The following is a 20,133-nucleotide window of genomic DNA, read 5'->3' as shown; positions in this document are numbered from 1 at the left end:
ACAAGTGACTGTTCAAAACAAATACAATAACACTGTTAGTTGAAGTTTATAAGGTATATAGAAGTAAAATAATAAGACAAAGGAAGGAGATGTGTAAATGGAATTACACTGTTGTAACATCTGAAAAGTGTGAAGTATGAAGATAAAAAGTGGAAACGTCAGGTGTGAGGTAAAAGAGAAAAAGTAGGAAACATGATGTGTTAGGTGTGAAATGTGAAGTATGAGGGGGTAAAAATGTTAACTGATGAGGTAGGGATGCATTTTTGTTAGACCAAGAACAACCACTTCAAAAAAATAAATAAATAAAAAAGATAATGACAGGTTAATAGTTAAAAACCCAGTGGGTGAAGTGAAACAATGAAATGTTCAATTAGATCAAAAGAAGGGAGGAAAGGGACAGAAGAACAAAAAGAAGAAGGAAAAATAAGATAGAGAACAAACAGCATGATGGTACACTTAACCTTGATCATATAAATACAAATGGGGGAAACATCAGAATGAATTTTCTAAAAGCAAGATCCACTGTCTTTTATTATACACTGTCTGCATATTAACTGTATTTTATAAATCTTGTTAAGAAGCTATCAACTCATTTGTACTTGGTAGTCATACTTCTCCAGTGTAATTTAACAGATGTAATCTCATTTCAGTCAGACAAAATTATGCATTATGTTACAGAAAGACACCTTTTCTTCCATGGACAGTGGCCTGATATGTTGGTAAGTATATTATAGTGTGGTTTGTGGGCCAGTATCTATATTTGTTCCTGAGATGGTAGGGGTGGGGAAGGGAGCATTCTATTACGTTTGCCCAGTACACAGCATGCCATCATATTGTATGAAGGGATGGGGACAGGAAAAAGGACACCATGAAAGGGTAAGAAGAGTTGGAGAGCTATAGGAAATCTCAGGGAAATGCTCTAAATTTTCATGGCATGTCTATCAAAAGTAAAGCAGAAGGAAACCTTTGCCAGAAATCTGTTTTTAACAGCTAACAGTAAACTACTAACAGTAAAAACTGAAAGTAAAGTGATGAACTTGTTACTCCAAATCATGCCCGTTGATAACAAAGAGCGAAAATGACGAGTTAAGAGAGTTGTGATATAACTTGCCTTCAGGACTTCAAGGGAGACTACAGTTCAGGGAAAGACCATCTCTTTCACATAAGGTATAATTCTGTCAACTGGAGAAACTGGAGAGAGGTTTCTCTGCTCCATTTGAACTTTATATAAATTCAACACTGAAACTTCCCAAAATGAAAGGAATAACTGGATAACCCAAAGCAGGAGGGTGAGGGACACTAAGAAGTCCTCTATAGATCAAGAGATTGGGTTAAAGTGAAATGCCTCCTAAAGATCCTAAGCAAGCAAAAGGCATAACCATTCGATGAGGGAGGAAGGTGGTTAAGCACTATTTTTCTTTAAGCTGCCACCACACTGCACTAACCTGTAACATGCAGTAACTTGCTGTTTGGACATCTCCAGTTCTATCGACATAACTCTCCATTAAGTCCACTCCATCTTTAGTAAGGCCTGTAAGCAGTATTCCTTCCAAATTTCCAGCCTCTTTCATTTCGTTGGTCAACTTTTCAATATACCTATTTAACTGGAAAATTCAAAGTGATTTTTCTGAATTAATATGTTTCACTATATACTTTGTACCTTCAAAACTTGTACTTTTAAAATAGTGCTATATTTATGGAAAACATTTTAAAACCAAAGCCCTTGCAAAAATCTAGATATGATCTCTAAGAAGTCTGCATCTATCATAAACTACAATGCAGAATCCAAGATCGTTTAAAACACTTTTTCAAAACAGCAAGACATTTATTGTTTTAATAATTATTCTACAAAAGAACTACAGAGTTTACTATTTTAAACTTAAAGAGAACTGTCCTCATTATTCTGCCAAGTTCTTGCTGTAACAGAATTGGAGTTGAAAGGGAACTTTAAGATTATCAAAAATAACATCTCTTGGTAAGGTGTTCCCTGGCGTCATCCCACCCCAACCTGTAGCCAAGATTCCTCCGTTTTCCCTCAGCACTTTCTCATTATTGTAGCACTTAGCACATTATGTTACTCATTGTTTCTGTGCATTTCTCTCTCACTATACACATAGCATATGCATTTAATACTTGTTTATTGTATTAGGAAATGAAGGAATTCTCTTATGACATCCCTAAGGGGTGAGTTTAACATCTTTATCTATAGGCCAAAAGCAGAAATAAACTAAAATATTAAGTCAGCATTCTTACACAAGCAATTTTGGTTATGATACACAGGTTTACAATATCTTGACCTAACAAAGAATTATTAGTTTACTTTTTTAGAATAATTCATATATAAATGTCACATATACATATCTATACAAAAAGATTAATTTCCTAATGCAGTAAGAGTAAATATTAATAACTTCAAACATAGAATTGTATCAGTTTTTACCTGACTATCACTAAGGAATTTACAAGCAAATGCCACTCTGTCACGTACAGCAACTTTGTTTTCATACTGAAAAGGAAAGAGCAAGGAGTTACTTGTAGGTGCTATGAGTTTTATATTTTTGCAGACTATTTTACATATCTAATATGCAATTTAATTTTCAAATGTATTAGTAAGTTATTGAGTATATACTGGCAGAGCCACTGACTGCCTAAGATGCCTTTTTTTTTTTAAGTTTATTTATTTATTTTGAAAGACAGAGGGGTTGAACAGAGAGAGAGGAGAGAGAGAATCTCAAGCAAGTTCTGCACTATCAGCGCAAAGCCTGACACGGGGTTCGAACCCACAAACCATAAGATGATAACCCGAGCTGAGGTCAAGAGTCAGACACTTATCTGAATGAGCCACCCAGGTGCCCCTAAGATGTCTTTCTTCATGTAGCCCTCAGGAAACTCCATGCTAAGGTTATTATTCTTGCAAAGTAAAAATTTATGCCTAAAATACTGACCAATTCAGGTTAAAAATATTCCAGTTCAGTTTTACATAACTCCAACATAAAATGCAAGCAATAAAATATGGTTTATCAAATTTAAGATGCCATGTAATCCTTCCATTATAGAAATACATCTGGGGGAAACTGAGGAAATCTTTTCTGGGATGCTAAGTTAATCAACAAGTCTAGGAAATCTGTGAATTACCAGTGAATATACCAATACAGAATTTAAAAAGACTATCAATACATGTTTCTAAATACAAAGTAGAAAGTTTTAAACATACCCTTATAAATAAATAGATACACTTTTTTTTGGCCATAGTAAAATACTGCTATATTGGTGTTTGTGGCAAAAATTTCAGGGGTACTGTGATACTTAAATTTTTGTATACTTGTCAATATTGTAAAATACTATTTTGAATTTCTATAAATGTAGGAAGGTAATTAACTTTGTGCTAAATATAAAAGTTTAAAAGTGACTTCCATTGAAATCATCCTATGAGATATAGTTTTCCTGCTTTAAACATAAGACCATTTCAACTGATACCTATCCTAACGTGCACTTCCAAGTATAAACTACGGTGCTGCATTTAAGATGGAACATGTCTCATGCAAACTAGATTTAACTCTTTAGATTCAGCACATGTGTATAATTTTGATTGGAAAAGAATTATAAATATTATCTGTCCCATTTTACAGCTGAGAAAATGAAAACCCCAAAAGTAAACTGACTAGCTGAAGTAACTGTGCTGGAGCAAGGACTTTAGGTTCGATTTCCCAATTCAGCACTTTTCATTAGATTACCGCAACTTAACAACTTTTAACAAAGGACACATTAATTATAATTATTAATACATAAAGAATAATTAGGCACACTCTCAAAACAGTTTGGAAATATGAAGTTTCTACTTAAGGCAAGATATATCTTACTTAATAACCCAAATTTAGATATAAGAAAATAAGGGTATTTGTAATAGATCACTTAATTTAAAATACAGAAATTGAGTATTTAAACAATACTTCTCTATCAATTTAAAATATGAACAATCTGGGGCACCTGGATGGCTCCGTCAGTTAAGCATCTAACTTTGGCTCAGGTCACGATGTCACAGTTGGTGAGTTTGAGCCCTACATCGGGCTCTGTGCTGACAGCTCAGAGCTGGGAGCCTGCTTCAGATTCTGTGTCTCCCTCTCTCTCTGCCCCTCCCCGACTCATGCTCTGTCTCTATCACTCTCAAAAATAAACATAAAATTGAACAATCCACTTCTTCTTCTTGTCTTTACCATACTTTACTACTTCCTGAAAGTATTATTTCTCCAAAATACATTTTAAAGTCTTCTGTTTAACAAAAAAGAGTAATTACAGTAAAAACAAATAAAAAAAAAAAACACTCTTGGATATTAATTTGAAGTGGTTAGAAAAGTTCAATAGTTCTTTTATTAGAAGTTAATGGACAAAATCCATAAACTAAGGAATTGCCAAAGTGGACATTAACAACATTTATTAAATTTTTCATTAAGATACCTCAATAAAATACATGTTTTTTTAAATTCTTAGGGCCTGACCCTTAAATCAATCATCCAAGCAATGTGTCTTTTATATGAAGTGCTATAATAGCAAACACAGAAATAAGTTCCATGTTAGAAATCTCTTCTCAGTGGTAGAAAAGTATCCAACAATGCAAAAAAAAGTTATAGTACTAATGTGAAGCTTAAAACACTATAACTGAAACTGATAAGTACATCTCATTTCACTCTTCTGTCCCCACTTTGTGTAAAGAACTTATTTGGTGATATGGTTAGATAGACATGTGGGTAAAGCAGGAGAAAAAAGTGATAGAGAAGACCAAATAATGAAAAAATGAAACAGTTCAGTATAAGTAATGTGATCATAGATCTTCCAAACTGTCTGTATGTCTGAGAACGCAAATACTAACTCAGATAAGTTACATGGTTATTCTAATCATAATTGATCATGTGTTTGTTTACTTAACTAAAAACAAAAACACAAACTTTTAAAAATTTGCATTTTGGGGTGCCTGGGCGGCTCAGTCCGTTAAGCATCCAACTCTTGACTTCAGCTCAGGTCATAATCTCATGGTTCATGGGTTTGAGCCCGTGCCGGGCTCCGTGCTGACAGTGCAGAGCCTGCTTGAGATTTTCTCCCTCTCTCTCTCTCAAAATAAATAAACTTTAAAAAATGCACTTCAATATGAAATTTATGTTTATATAGTTGTATAATTCTAGAGCTGTTCTTAAACTAAAGAATAAAATCCTATTCCCTCTATATCTGCAAATTATATTGTTAAAACTATTTAAAAAATCAAGTTTGTTATCAGGTACTTAACTGTAGAATGACATTCAAGAGCCGCCCAAAGATATTTAAGATACCTTATTTTAACTAATACAAAATACATCAAAATATAACAATATTTCATGCAACAGACATTTGAACATTTTAACAAGGCTGGATAAAAACTTTTATTTTAAAAGGAACCTTGTCAAACAGAAATTAGCTTACCAATACTCCATCATAAGATCCTGTTTCGCTTGTCAGAAATGCAAACATGACACACAGATATGGGTTATTTAACTGTAGTCGTAGAGTGCTGCACATTTCTCTCCAAAGGGAGTTTTTCTCATCTGTGTAACCCGATAAAGCCATTGCTACCACATTGAGATTCAGATCGCCTGCATGTTAAAAACAGTCAGCTAATCAAAGTAATCAAAAGCTTAATATCTCCTCTTCCAGTTCTTAAACCATAAACCAATAGACTGGAAGGCAACATTTACCTACAGAAAAATAAGCCCACTAGAATAGGGGTTTTGGTCCAGATTGGAAAATTTGGCAAGGACCACAAGCAAAAATTTCTATTCTTATAAAACTGTTGCCAATATTGCTAACCCTGTGCAGGACAAACACATCATTAAATTTTCAAGTTCTCATTCCAGGCAGGTTCCTATACCGTGTTATTGTGTAGGGTCTAAATGAAGAGAAGTGAAGCCATACTACCAGAATCATTGCCAGCCTTATCATGTTCATTTATATACAGATATTTCAGAACACTGATAATAAACATTACTGTACCTCAGGACTACAATTTTCAAAATAATTTTGTTTTCCTATTCCTAAATACAGAATGCACATACTTAAGTATATGTTCTGAAAGCCATTATTTTAGCATTCTTATTATAGTATTATACTTTTAATTTTTCTAGGGCAAAATTAACTATCAAAATTAACAAAGTAACATTGTATTTAGACACATTTGCAACAAAGCATTTGTTACCAATAGTCTTCTAAATGGCAGTTTTTAGCAGTTCACACAGCCATGGATAAGCTGCTAAACTGGCAGTTAGCCCTATGACTGCTTGGCCATCTAAGTTCAGCTTCAGAAAAGAAAACTAAATTCACCTTTAACTTTTGAATATTTTCTATATTTATTATAGCAATTTTCTTATTCTGTTCCTTGAGACTGATCATTTTCTTTCTTTTCCAAATAAAACAGCATTTCCCACTTTATGTTCTTAAATAGCCTTGCTCTTCATTCCTATGAACACTTTCCCCAAGTTACTTTGTACTTGCTTCCTCTGCCTACTCTATTAAATTAGATTTAAAGTCTTTTGAGATTAAAACAACCACCCTCACAACCAAAGAATATCTTTGTGAATCCTGCTTAAAACAATTTATTTCCAAGTGGAAAGGAATATTTGACTCAGAAAATCTTTTCTTTAGTCCTTAACCAAGTTATTAAAATCACAGGAAATATACTTTCCCTATTGATAGTATGGGTGTTTAAATCTAACACCAAATTTTCCAGGTACACATGATAGGGAGGCATCAAGCTCTCAGGTTATACGAAAATTACAATTACAAATGGCTTAAAATATCGATTCTTTTTTTCATCTCCACATTATCTTCTATTGCTCTCCCAAATGGGGAAGACTTACACTGGAGCAAAAGTGAAGGAAAAGAGGCCAATCTGGGCAAAACATTAGTTTTTTAAACTTTTTTTACTGCAAGCAAATACATTACAATTATTTGCATGTTTTTCTCTGTGGTACAATAGAAATGTAATGTTTTCAAAATGGACCATCAAATAAGAATTACACATTCTGAATATTCAGAAACAATTTGCTAGGTGTATTAAAAATCAAAAGCTATATATATCTTAGTTACTTTCAACTGAAATATTCCTGATAAGGAAAAAACTGCATGTCTAGACTGAAATTTATTTGCCCACGTATTCTCTTGCAAAATGTCGGAGTAAAAACTTTACATTTCACTGTTTCTTCCTTTTAAAAAATATTACATGAAAACTACGTTTAAATCACCAGACTCCAGTAGAAGCATTTTTGCATATCAAAGTATGATTTTTATAAGAATCTGTATTAGTCTAACTAAAGTGTCACTTAGTTTCCTAAAAGTCAACCAATAACCATCCGAAAGATGATGTATAAAATACAAATGTTTGCCATAAGAATGCCTGCAAACTGAAGTAGCCCAATCTCCAATACATTTTTAAAAATGTATGTGAACCATCTTTAAAAGAAAAAAAAAAAAAACATTAAAAGGGACACATTTGAGCATTTACTGTAACATCATTAAAATGGTACTTAAGACACATTTTCTTTTTTAGATATAAACCAAAGCATAAACAAAAGAGATGGGATATCTACTTTCATAGATACAGTTCTGTGCTCATTACTCTTTCAAAAAAAATTATCTAAAAATACTGATTAAATATCTTAAAGTTATCAGCATCTTTACTTTAAAGGATTCTATGAACTGCAGTCATCTTAGAATATAACCTAATACCTTTTTCTGAAGATGCTCCTTCATTCAGGATTTGGATTGCTCGTCGAATATCCAAGTTGAACAATGCCACAGCAGCAGCTCTCTCCCATTCCCCTTCTTGTACAAGGGAGTTCAAAAATGGCCCCACATCTACATCCGTTCCTTTCTTTATCCACCCGCAAAGCTGTAAAGCTAAAATTCTCTCTTCATTTAAATTCTGAGTATCAGTTTGCTTATCCAAACCGCTCCAATTATGTCTGCTACTTTCCACCATTCCTAAAAAAGATAAGTATTTTTATATTAGTTGCTTTATTACTATATTTTGAAATATATTTAGGAAGTAAGTCTGGGGATGCCTGGGTGGCTCAGGCAGTTAAGCATCCGACTTCAGTTCAGGTCCTAATCTCATGGCTTGTGAGTTTGCATCCCACATCAGGCTCTGTGCTGACAGCTCAGAGCCTGGAGCCTGCTTTGAATTCTGGGTCTCCCTCTCTCTCTGCCCCTCCCCTGCTCACACTCTGTCTCTCTCTCTCAAAAACAAACATTAAAAAAAAAAAAAAAGTAAGTCCATTTTACACAGAAATATTTCAATATTACACTCTGGATATTTGACTTTTTTAAGTGTATTTTTTAAACTTATTTTGAGAGAAAGAGAGAGAGAGCACGAACACAGAAAGGAGCAGAAAGAGAGGGAGAGAGAGAATCCCAAGCAGGCTCCAGTGCTGTCAGTGCAGAACCTGACAGGGCTCAAACTCATGAACCATGAGATCATGACCTGAGCCGAAATCAAGAGTGGAACCCTTAACAAATGAGCCACCCAGGTGCCCCTGGATATTTGACTTCTTAACCACAAATTCATGACAGCATAAATGTAAAATATGCCACAAACAAAACATACATTACATGTTGTTAACTACAACAGTTCCTTGAGATACCAAAAGAGCTACTGGAAGAACAATTAATGCTTGATGGGCTGAGCTGCTGCTTCAGAGAAGCTTCCCTGACCACCTAATCTAAGAGTGCCACCTGCTATTTTCTAACGTAACACTGTTTCTTCAATTTCCCTTAGACCTAATGTTAGCTCCCATATTTTATTAGTTTTCAGTCTTCTCTCTTCTCCTACTAGAATATATGCTTCAAAAGGGCAGGTGTCTTGTTTCTACTTGAAAGATTATCTCCAGTGCTTAGAATCCAATAGACTGACTCTCCCTCTCCGACTTTCTCTCTTTGTATGTATGTATGTGTGTGTGTGTGTATGTGTGTGTGTGTGTATATATACCTGGGTGGCTCAGTTGTTAGGTGTCTGACTTCGGCTCAGGTCATATTTTCATCGTTCGTGGGTTCGAGCCCCACATTGGACTCTGTGCTGACTGCTCAGAGCCTGGAGCCTGTTTCAGATTCTGTGTCTCCCTCTCTCTCTGTCCCTTCCCCACTCATGCTCTGACTCTCTCTCTCTCTCTCTCTCTCAAAAATAAACATTAAAGGGGCGCCTGGGTGGCGCAGTCGGTTAAGCGTCCGACTTCAGCCAGGTCACGATCTCGCGGTCCGTGAGTTCGAGCCCCGCGTCAGGCTCTGGGCTGATGGCTCGGAGCCTGGAGCCTGTTTCCGATTCTGTGTCTCCCTCTCTCTCTGCCCCTCCCCCGTTCATGCTCTGTCTCTCTCTGTCCCAAAAATAAATAAAAAACGTTGAAAAAAAATAAAAATAAACATTAAAAAAATTATATACATATATATGAAAAAATGAGATCGTAAATACCAAAGTACTCCGAAAGTTTGAAGTAAATACTAAAGCTAAAACAGAATGGGAATTATTTGAAGGTTTCTTCCCCTTCACTAAATCAAAAGATTTTATATATTCTCATTCTCTTTTCAGAAGGAATCTAATTCTTCGAGCATTACATTGTAATCAAGGCAGATGATCCTAATGGCACTAAATAAAGGTGAAACAAATAGAAATAAAACCTGACTCCTATTGCATATCAAATCCTTAAATGTTCTAGAAAGTTGTACCATCAAAATTGTCATTATAGAATTATCTGTTATTTTAACAAAAAGGATTTTCAGAATAAACTCAGTTATGAGTTAGGCAGCAAGAATGTTTAACATTATAAACATCTTTTATTATAACTTTTATACTTACATATAATACATAATTATACCTTTGTAAATAACTAGATCAATAGGTTTTAAGAAATAATTCCATTTGTCTGTGGTAGGCAGAATTGTAAATTGGGCTCCATGATTCTTGCCCCCTAGTATATAATCCCCTCCCCTTGTGTACAGGTGAAATCTGTGACTTGCTTCTAAATTACACAATATAGTACAAGTGAAAGCATTTTGCAGATGTAATAAAAGGTCATTACTTAGTTGTCTCTGAGTCAATGAAAGGGAAATTATCATGTGTGGGCCTGACTTAACCACGTTAATACCTTCAAAAGAGTCCAGAGAAAATGAGAGAGGTTCTCCAGCTATACTAGAAGTAAAAGTTGCTTCGTTGTGAGAAGGCTGTGTGGCAAGGAAGCGTGGGTAGCCTCTAGGAGCTGAGGACAGCCCCTGGCGACAGCCAGCAAGGACAATTCTGCCCTACAAGTTCAAGGAAACAATTCTGTCAATAACCATATGAGCTTGGAACAATACTCCAACCTCCAGAAACAACCAAAGCCTGGCTAACATCTTCATTTTAGCCTTGTGAAACCAACAGCAGAGGACCCAGTGAAGCCATGCCAAGACTTTAGACCATGGAAATGATGATATTTGCATAATATAAAAATGAATATACTGTCCAAAGTTGACTTTATACTCTTCTGAGAAAAGAATTAAAGAAATGAACACAAGCAAAATTGGGAAAATATTAAAAACTGCATCAATTGCCATTTGCAAATCAAATACATATATAAATAATGCAAAGCATTATTTCTTAAAGTCCATTTAATCTAAATACATGGGTAGAGTAAAATTAGTATATAGTGAATGTCTAAATACATGAGTAAAGAGTAAAATTAGTATAACAGCAAAAGTCTAAACTCTCCAAACCTAATTCACACTTTTAAATAACTTCCTTCATTATATGATGTTAGGCCATGGCAAAAGCTCATAATATTATTCATGGTAGGACATATTTTAAGCTATATATCATTGCTTTATAAAAAAGTTTCAAGATGAGTTATTTGTAAATCTGGAAATTAAAAAAACAGTTAAATATCTACACTTGAAATTGTTTATTTTTAACCTTACTGCTGAAAACTGTTGCTGTTAAGTCAAGGGGTCAGGAGGAAACTTCTGAAAAGTTTTCTTCCCTTAAGAGAACCACCTGCCCATTGAAAAGAGGAAGCAAGCATGCTGCTCTATTTGCAACCATGAAGAAAGTTAGTCATGACAAAATCACTTTTAGCTTATGAAAGTGAACTTTTAAGAACTGTTATAAAATTCTGAATAATAAGGTTAAAACACGTTAAAAATTAAATACAACAAGGACACCTGGGTGGGTCAGTCACTTAGGCATCCGACTCTTGAGTTTGGCTTGGGACATGATCTCTCAGTTCATGAATTTGAGCTACACGTCAGACTCTGCACTGATGGTGCGGAGCCTGCTTGGGGATTCTCTCTCTCCCTCCCTCTGCCTCTGCTCTTCCCATGCTCTCTCTCAAAATAAACAAATAAAAACTTAAAAAAAGCTAAACACAACATTTTTCTGAATAACAAATTTACATTTAGATAAAATGCAGCTATTAAATTTTAAGAATAAGCTGTAGATGTACCATTTGGTATTTATTTTTGTATCTCTCCTATAAATTTTGGATTGAATGCTGAGGATATTAAATGGTAAAAATGACTATTTCAGGGGCACCTGGGCGGCTCAGTCGGTTATGCATCCAACTCTTGACTTCGGCTCAGGTCATGATCTCACGGTTCTGGAGTTCAAGCCCTGCATCAGGCTCTGCATAGACAGTGCAGAACCTACTTGGGATTTTGTCTACCTCTCTCTCTGCCCCTCCCTTGCTTGCTATCTCTCTCTCAAAATAAATAAAAATAAACTTTTTCTAAAAAAATAAATAAAAACTATTTTAGGGGCACATGGGTAACCAACCATATGAGTTGGTTAAGTATCTGACTTTGCCTCAGGTCATGATCTCACCATTCCCAAGCTTGAGCCCAGTCAGGCTTTGTGCTGACAGCTCAGAGCCAGGTGCCTATTTCAGATTCTGTGTCTTCATCACTCTCTCTGCCCCTCCCCAACTCACACTCTCTCTTCTCCCTCTCAAAAATAAACAAACATAAAAAAAGACTATTTAAAAATTGTTTAATGTTTATTTATTTTTGACAAAGAGAAAGAGAGACAGACAGACAGACACAGTGTGAGCAGGGGAAGGGCAGAGAGACAGAGAGGGAGACTCAGAATTTGAGGCAGGCAGGCTCTAGGCTCTGAGCTGTCAGCACAGAGCCTGATGTGGGCTTGAACTCACAAACTGTGAGATCATGCCTTGAGCTGAAGTCAGACGCTTAATGAACTGAGCCACCCAGGCACCCCCCCCCCCAAAAAAGGATTATTTTAAACAGGTGAACAAAAAGCAGCAATTTATTTTTCAAACAAATTCTCACAGTTTAATAATATTTGAGTTTCTTAGAGTTTTTATTTTACAGAAATTGTGCCATGGAATAAATAAAGATGAATACGTACAACTCCAAAGAGTTCAGTACTACAAAGTGGAAATATGTCCTGTAAGTCAAGTGCATGGATACCGCGTCATGTATTTTGCCTGATCTTTTGGCCTTCTTATGGCTTGATAACTATGTACCTGGTTATTAGGGTTATCAAATAAGCAGCGTGATATTATTGTGCATTTTTAAGTATATAGTCATTCTTTTTAACACATATAAATTTTAAAATTTATGATTTTATCTCTGAAAAAGAATTAAAATGTATTTACACGTCTTTCAATACTAAAAGAACAAAACTGTATCCCTTAAATTTAAGACTAACCTATATATATAAATAGAATCGATGTTTTATTGACAGGCGCAAGAGAAACAAGTTCACTTAAACATTAAAAAACATTTTTAGTTTGTGAGGGAGGAATTAAGATGGTGGAGTAAGTAGTAAGGGGACCCTAGGCTTGGGGATCTCGTCCCTTAAACACAGATCAACATCAAATCATATGAACACCCAGGAAATCGATCTGGGGATTAAGAGAACAATCTGCATAATCTGATAGAACGTGGCAGGTACTTGGTGCAGGGAGGCAAACTGGGGGACAGGAAAGCCATGGTGCTGCACAGGGGTGGGAGCCTTTTTTGCAAAGAGGAGAAAGAGAAGGGGAGAGAAAGAAGTGTGTTGGGTTCGCACAAGAAAAGCACTCCCCCAAAACCACTGATGGGGGAATCTTGAGGAACTGAGTATCCCAACTTTTTGCAAACAGTGGAGCTGAAATTCTGGGTTTTTGACAGTCTGTGCCATTTGCTGCAGTAGATCCAAGAGGGTGGTGGTGCTCCTAGGGAGATGGAGGGGAGGCCCCAGAATAGACAGTGCGATGTGGGGATCCCCTGGGTCGCACTAGGAGAGAATGTTCCTTTCCTGGAGTGCATTCGGACAAGGATATATTGCTTCTCCAAGGACAAAAGCTGAGGCTGGCGCCTTTGAATGTTCAATAGGAGACAGAGGTGTGCACTGTGGTGGGTAAAGTGGTCACAGCTTTTCACTGTGCATCATCATAAACTCCAGGCACCTGTACGGCCCTGCAATTGCTTTACTGGGACAGAAGGCACAGCACGGCGAGCCTCTCCTTCAGAGGGCAGCAGGTCCACATTGTGGTGAGCCCTTTAAGATTCAGAGTTTTGAATCTCAGTCCTGCACCAAAGATGAAAACACTGAAGGGACACCTGGGTTGCTCAGTTGGTTAAGTGTTTGACTCTTGATTTTGGCCCAGGTCATAATCTTGTGGTTTGTGGGTTTGAGCCCTGCACTGGGCTCCAGCCTGCCAGTGCAGAGCTGGCTTGGGATTCTCTCTCTCCCCTCTCTCTCTCTCTGCCCCTCCTCACTTACATTCTCTCTGTCTCTCTCTTCTCCCTCTCTCTTCTCTCTCAAAAGAAATAAATAAACTTAAAAAATATATAAAAATAAATGGGAAATATTAAAACAAACAAACAATAACACTGGAAAGCTATGGTGCCCAGCATGTCTATGGCCCCGGGAACAGAAGGGTTGAGGGCATGGATCTGACAGAAGCCTGGGACACAGGAGGAGAAATTGTTCGCTTGTCTGTGAGGACTACCAGAACAGAGGTGGGCGCCAGCTCTCCTACCCAGGAATAGAGGAGAGAGCAGGGTGGCGCCATCTTCCCCCACCATCAACAGGGTCTGACTTCAGCAAATAACACAGCTCCCCCAGTCAAGGCAGAAGCTGTTTACACCAAACCCTGCCCCCCTACACCCTGCAGGGACATCTTTACGAGGGCAGGTCTGATTGTGAGCCAGTGCAGTGGGCCTCTTCCCCAAGGACCAACACAGCTTCCCCCTCCCCCACCCCCAAGTGCACAAGTCCACTGATCATAGAGTGCTCCAAAGCATCAGCTTCAATTCTGGTGGAAACAGGACCAGACATTTTTTTTTTTTTTTTTTTTAAATCAGGCTTAGTTTTTTGTTCATTTGTTTGCTTTTGGTTTTTTGTTTCCTTTTCTTGTTTTTTGGATCAGGCTTCTCTTTCTTTTTCTTCTTTTTTGTTTTCTATTCCTTTGAAATCAGCCTTATAGTTTTTTGTTTGTTTTATTTCTTTTCTCTTTTTTTGATCAGGCCTTTTTTTTTTTTTTTTCCAGTAGGCTTATTTTAATAGATCAAAGCACACCCAATTAAAGGTCAAATACTCCCCACTACAAGCAAGGAAGAACTCTGCCAAGGACTGACCAGCGGGAAAAAGCAGCTATATCACAACAGCACAGTGCATACAGCATATACCTGAAAAACTTCCTGAAATGCCAGGCCCTGGACAGTGTATGACCCCTTCTTGATATACCCATTACTCTCAGGACCAGGAAATATAACAAGCTTTCATAACATGCAAAAGACAGGAACCTAGACAAAATGACAAGATGGAAGAATTGTCCCCCAAACAAAAATCAAGAAGAAACCACAGCCAGGATTTGCTCAAAACAGATATAAGTAATTTAACTGAACAAGAATTTAGAACAAGAGTCATAAGAATACTAGCTGGGCTTGAAAAAAGCATAGAAGACACCAGAGAAACACTTGCTACAAAAATCAAAGACCTAAAAACTACTCAGGCTGAAATAAAAAATGCTATAACTGAGATGCAAAACTGACTGGATGTAATCATGAGGATGGAAGAAATAGAGGACCAAATAGGTGATATAGAAGATAAAACTATGGAAAATAATGAAGCTGAAAAGGAGGAAAGAAAACTATTAGATCATGAATACAGACCTAGGGAATGCAACAATTCTATAAAGTGCAATAATATCATATCATAGGAGTCCCAGAAGAAGAGTAGGAAAAAAGACAGAAGGTTTATTTGAATAAATATAGCTGAGAAATTCCCTAATCTGGGGACGGAAAACAGGCATTCAAGTCCAAGAGGCATGCTGAATTCCCGTCAAACACACACACACACACACACACACAAAACAAAAAAACAGGTCAACACCAAGACATATCATAGTGAAATCTGCAAAATACAAAGATAAAGAGAGAATTCTGAAAGCAACTAGGGACAAAAGGTCCTTAACCTACAAGGGTAGACACATAAGAGTACCAGGTGACCTGTCCACAGAAACTTGGCAGGCCAGAACAGAGTGGCATATGTTCAACATGCTAGTCAGGAAAAAATGCAGCCAAGAATTTTTTTTTTTTTTTAACTTCACATTTTCCAGAAATGTTTATTTATTTTGAGAGAGAGAGAGAGACAGAGAGAGAGAGAGAGATGGAGAGAGACAATCCCAAGCAGGCTCCATGCTGTCAGCACTGAGCCTAACATGGGGCTCAACCTCACGACCATGAGATCAGGATCTCAACCAATCAAGAATCAGATTCTTAACCAAATGAGCCACTCAGCCGCCCCATCAACTGAGAATATACAGCAAGGGTGTCAGTCAGAAAGGAGAAATAGAGTTTCCAAAACAAGCAACAACTAAAGGAGTTTGTGAACACTAAACCAGCTATGCAAGAACTGTTAAAGGGGACCCTTTGAGCAGGAAAGAGAGACCAAAAACAACAAAGATAAAGGAACAATATACAGGAACAGTGACTTTACAGGTAATACAAATGGCACTAAATTCATATCTATCAATAATTACTTCTGAATGTAAATGGACTAAATGCTCCAATCAAAAGACATAGGGTACCAAAATGTGTATGTATGTATGTATACACACACACACATACATATAAAAGACCCATTTATATGCTGCTTACCAGAGATTCATTTTAGACCCAAAGACACCTCCAGATTGAAAGTGAGGGGGTGAAGAACCATCTATAATGCTAATGGACATCAAAAGTAACCTGGAGTAGCCATACATATATCAGACAAACTATATTTTAAACCAAAGACTATATAATAAAAGATGAAAAAGAGAACTATATTATAATAACGGGGCCTATCCAACAAGAAGATCTAAAAATTTTAAATATTTATGTCCCCAAACTGGAAGCAGCCAAATATACAAATCATTTAATAACGAACATAAAGAAACTCACTGATAATAATACAATAATAGTAGGGGACTTTTATACTCCTCTTACCAAAACGAGAGATTATCTAAGCAGAAAATCAACAAGGAAACAATGGCTTTGAATGACACACTAGACCAGATGGGCTTAACAGATACGTTCAGAGCATTTCACCCTAAAGCAGCAAAATGCACATGGAACGTTCTCCAGAATTGATCACATACTGGGTCATAAATCAGGCCTCAACCAGTACAAAAAGACTGAGATCATACCGTGCATATTTTCAGACTACAACACTATGAAACTTAAAGTCAACCACAAGAAGAAATTTGAAAAGACCACAAATATATGAAGGTTAAAGAACATCCTACTAGAGAATGAGTGGATTAAGCAGGAAATTAAAGAAGAAATTAAAAAATACATGGAAGCCAATGAAAATAAAAACACAATAGTCCAAAACCTTTGGGAGGCAGCAAAGGTGACATAAGAGGGAATACAATACAGGCCTTCCTCAAGAAGGAGGTCTCAAATACAAACCTAACCTTACACCTAAAGAAGTTGGAAAAAGAACAGCAAATAAAGCCCAGAACCAGCAGAAGGGAAATAATAAAGATTAGAGCAAAAACACATGATACAGAAACAACAACAACAACAACAAAAACAGAATAGATCAATGAAACTAGGAGCTGGATCTTTGGAAGAATTAACAAAACTGATAACCCTCTACCCAGACTTATCAAAAAGAGAGCACCTGGGTGGCTCAGTTGGTTGAGTGTCTGACTTCGGCCCAGGTCATGATCTTGTGGTTCACAAGTTCGAGCCTTGCATCGGGCTCTGTGCTGACAGCTCAGAGCCTGGAGCGTGCTTCAGATTCTGTGTCTCCTTCTCCCTCTGCCCCTCCCCAACTCACACTCTGTCTCTGTCTCTCTCTCAAAAATAAATAAAAACATTAAAAAAAATTTTTAATTAAAAAAAGGACCCAAATAAATATAATCACAAATGAAAGAAGAGGTATCACAAACAACACTGCAAAAATACAAACAATTATAAGAGAATATTATGAAAAATTATATGCCAACAAAGTGGGCAATATGGAAGAAATGGATAAATTCCTAGAAACATATAAACTACCAAAATTGAAACAGAAAGAAATAGAAAATTTGAACAAACCCATAACCAGTAAAGAAACTGAATCCAGGGTCCAGGGCTAGATGGCTTTCCAGGGGAATTCTACCAAACATTTAAAGAAGAGTTAATACCTATTCTTTTGAACCTATTCAAAAAAAAAAAACAAAAAGGAAGGAAAACTTCCAAACTGATTCTATGAAGCCAACATTACCTCGATTCAAAAACCAGACAAAGACCCCACTAAAAACGAGAATTACAGACCAATACCCATGATGAACATGGATGCAAAAATTTCCAACAAGATACTAGCAAATAAAAGCCAATAGTACATTAAAAGAATTATTTTCTATGATCAAGTGGGATTTATTCCTGTGCTGCAGGGCTGGTTCAATAACCACAAACCAATCAACATGATATACCACATTAATAAAAAAAAGGATAAGAACTATATGATTCCCTCAATAGATGCAGAAAAAGCACATCCTTTTTTGTTAAAAACCCTCAAGAGGGGCGCCTGGGTGGCGCAGTCGGTTAAGCGTCCGACTTCAGCCAGGTCACGATCTCGTGGTCCGTGAGTTCGAGCCCCGCGTCAGGCTCTGGGCTGATGGCTCGGAGCCTGGAGCCTGTTTCCGATTCTGTGTCTCCCTCTCTCTCTGACCCTCCCCCGTTCATGCTCTGTCTCTCTCTGTCCCAAAAATAAATAAAAAACGTTGAAAAAAAAAAATTTAAAAAAAAAATAAAAAAAAAAAATAAAAAAAAACCCTCAAGAAAGTAAGGATAGAAGGAACATACCTCAACATCATAAAGGACATAAACGAAAGACCCATAACTAATATCATCCTCAATGGAGGAAAACTGAGAGCTTTTCCCCTCAGGTCAGGAACACAACAGGGATGTCTGCTCTCACCACTGGTACTGAAAGTCCTAGCTTCAGCAATCAGGCAACAAGAAATAAAAGGCATCCAAATTGGCAAGGAAGAAGTCAAACTTCCACTCTTCACAGACAACCTGATACTCTATGTGGAAAACTCAAAAGACTTCACCAAAAAATTCCTAGAACTGATCCATGAATTCAGCAAAGTCGCAGGATATAAAATCAACATACAGAAATCAGTTGCCTTTCTATACACCAATAATAAAGCAGCAGAAAGAGAAATCAAGGAATCAATCCCATTTATAATTGCACTAAAACCCACAAGATACCTGGGAACAAACCTAATCAAAGAGGTAAAAAATGTGTACTCCAAAAACTATAGAACAATATTTTTAAAAATTGAAGATGATACAAAGAAATAGAAAAACATGCTCATGGGTTAGAAGAACAGATATTTGCAAATGACATATCGGATAAATGGTTAGTATCCAAAATCTATAAAGAACTTAACACCCAAAAAACAAATAATCCAGTGAAGAAATAGGCAGAAGACATGAACAGACATTTTTCCAAAGACATCCAGATGGCCAACAGACACATGAAAAGATGCTCAATATCACTCATCATCAGGGAAATACAAATCAAAACCACACTGACAACCACCTCATACCTGTCAGAGTGGCTAAAATTAACAACTCAGGAAACAACAGATGTTGGTGAGGATGTGGAGAAACGGGAACCCTCTTGCACTGGTGGTGGGAATGAGAACTAGTGCAGTCGCTCTGGAAAACAGTGTGGAGGTTCCTCAAAAATTAAAAACAGAACTACCCTACAACTCAGCAATAGCAATACTAGGAATTTATCCAAAGGATACAGGAGTGCACACTGATAGGGGCACAAGTACCCCAATGTTTATAGCAGTGCTTTCAACAACAGTCAAATTACAGAAAGGGCCTAAATGTCCATCAACTGATGAATGGATAAAGAAGATGTGGTTTATATATACAGTGGAATATTACTTGGCAATGAGAAAGAATGAAATCATGCCACTTTCAGCAATGGGGATAGAGCTGGAAGGTGCTATGTTGAGTGAAATAAGTCAGAGGAAGACAGTTATCATATGTTTTCACTCATATGTGGATCTTGAGAAACTTAACAGAAGACCATGGGGGAAGGGAAGGGGAAAAAAATAGTCACAAACAGATAGGAAGGGAGGCAAACCATAAGAGACTCTTAAACACAGAGAACAATCTGAGAGTTGCTGAGGGAGTAGGGGAGTGGGGGAGTAGGGGAGTGGGGGAGTAGGGGAGTGGGGGAGTAGGGGAGTGGGGGAGAGGGGAAAATAGGTGATGGGCATTGAGGAGGACACTTGTTGGGATGAGCACTGGGTGTTGTATGAACCATGGGAATCTACCCCAAAAATCAAGAGCACACTTTACACACTGTATATTAGCCAATTTGACAATAAATTAAACATACAATACATACATATTGTTAATATGTTTATACTACCCAAAGCAATCTATACATTCAATGCAATCCCTATCAAAACAATGCCAGCATTCTTCACAGAGCTAGAACAAACAATTCTAAAATTTGTATGGAACCAGAAAAGACCCCAAATAGCCAAAGTAATGTGGAAAAAGAAAAGCAAAGTGAGACGCCTCACAATTCCAGACTTCAAGCTATATTACAAAGCTGTAATCATCAAGACAGTATGGTAC

The 20,133-nt window shown here is 36.9% G+C and overlaps 1 protein-coding gene across 4 annotated transcripts in view; it reads right to left on the bottom strand.

Moving 5' to 3' along the window:
• Positions 1-20,133, bottom strand: part of MIOS (meiosis regulator for oocyte development) — a 48,025-nt gene that overhangs the window by 13,192 nt on the left and 14,700 nt on the right. For all 4 annotated transcript variants that reach the window (XM_042966991.1, XM_015535088.2, XM_007076676.3 and 1 more), the window contains 4 exons: positions 7,750-8,004; positions 5,452-5,621; positions 2,441-2,506; positions 1,446-1,604 (listed from right to left, as the gene is read on the bottom strand). In XM_042966991.1, coding sequence (XP_042822925.1) covers positions 1,446-1,604; positions 2,441-2,506; positions 5,452-5,621; positions 7,750-8,004 — 650 coding nt within the window. The remainder of the gene's footprint in view (positions 1-1,445; positions 1,605-2,440; positions 2,507-5,451; positions 5,622-7,749; positions 8,005-20,133) is intronic.

The sequence above is a fragment of the Panthera tigris genome, chromosome A2 (assembly GCF_018350195.1).
Source record: "Panthera tigris isolate Pti1 chromosome A2, P.tigris_Pti1_mat1.1, whole genome shotgun sequence".
NCBI classification, from domain to species: Eukaryota; Metazoa; Chordata; class Mammalia; order Carnivora; family Felidae; genus Panthera; species Panthera tigris.
Note: the sequence above shows the minus strand (reverse complement) of the source record. Positions and strands in the feature narration are given on the sequence as shown.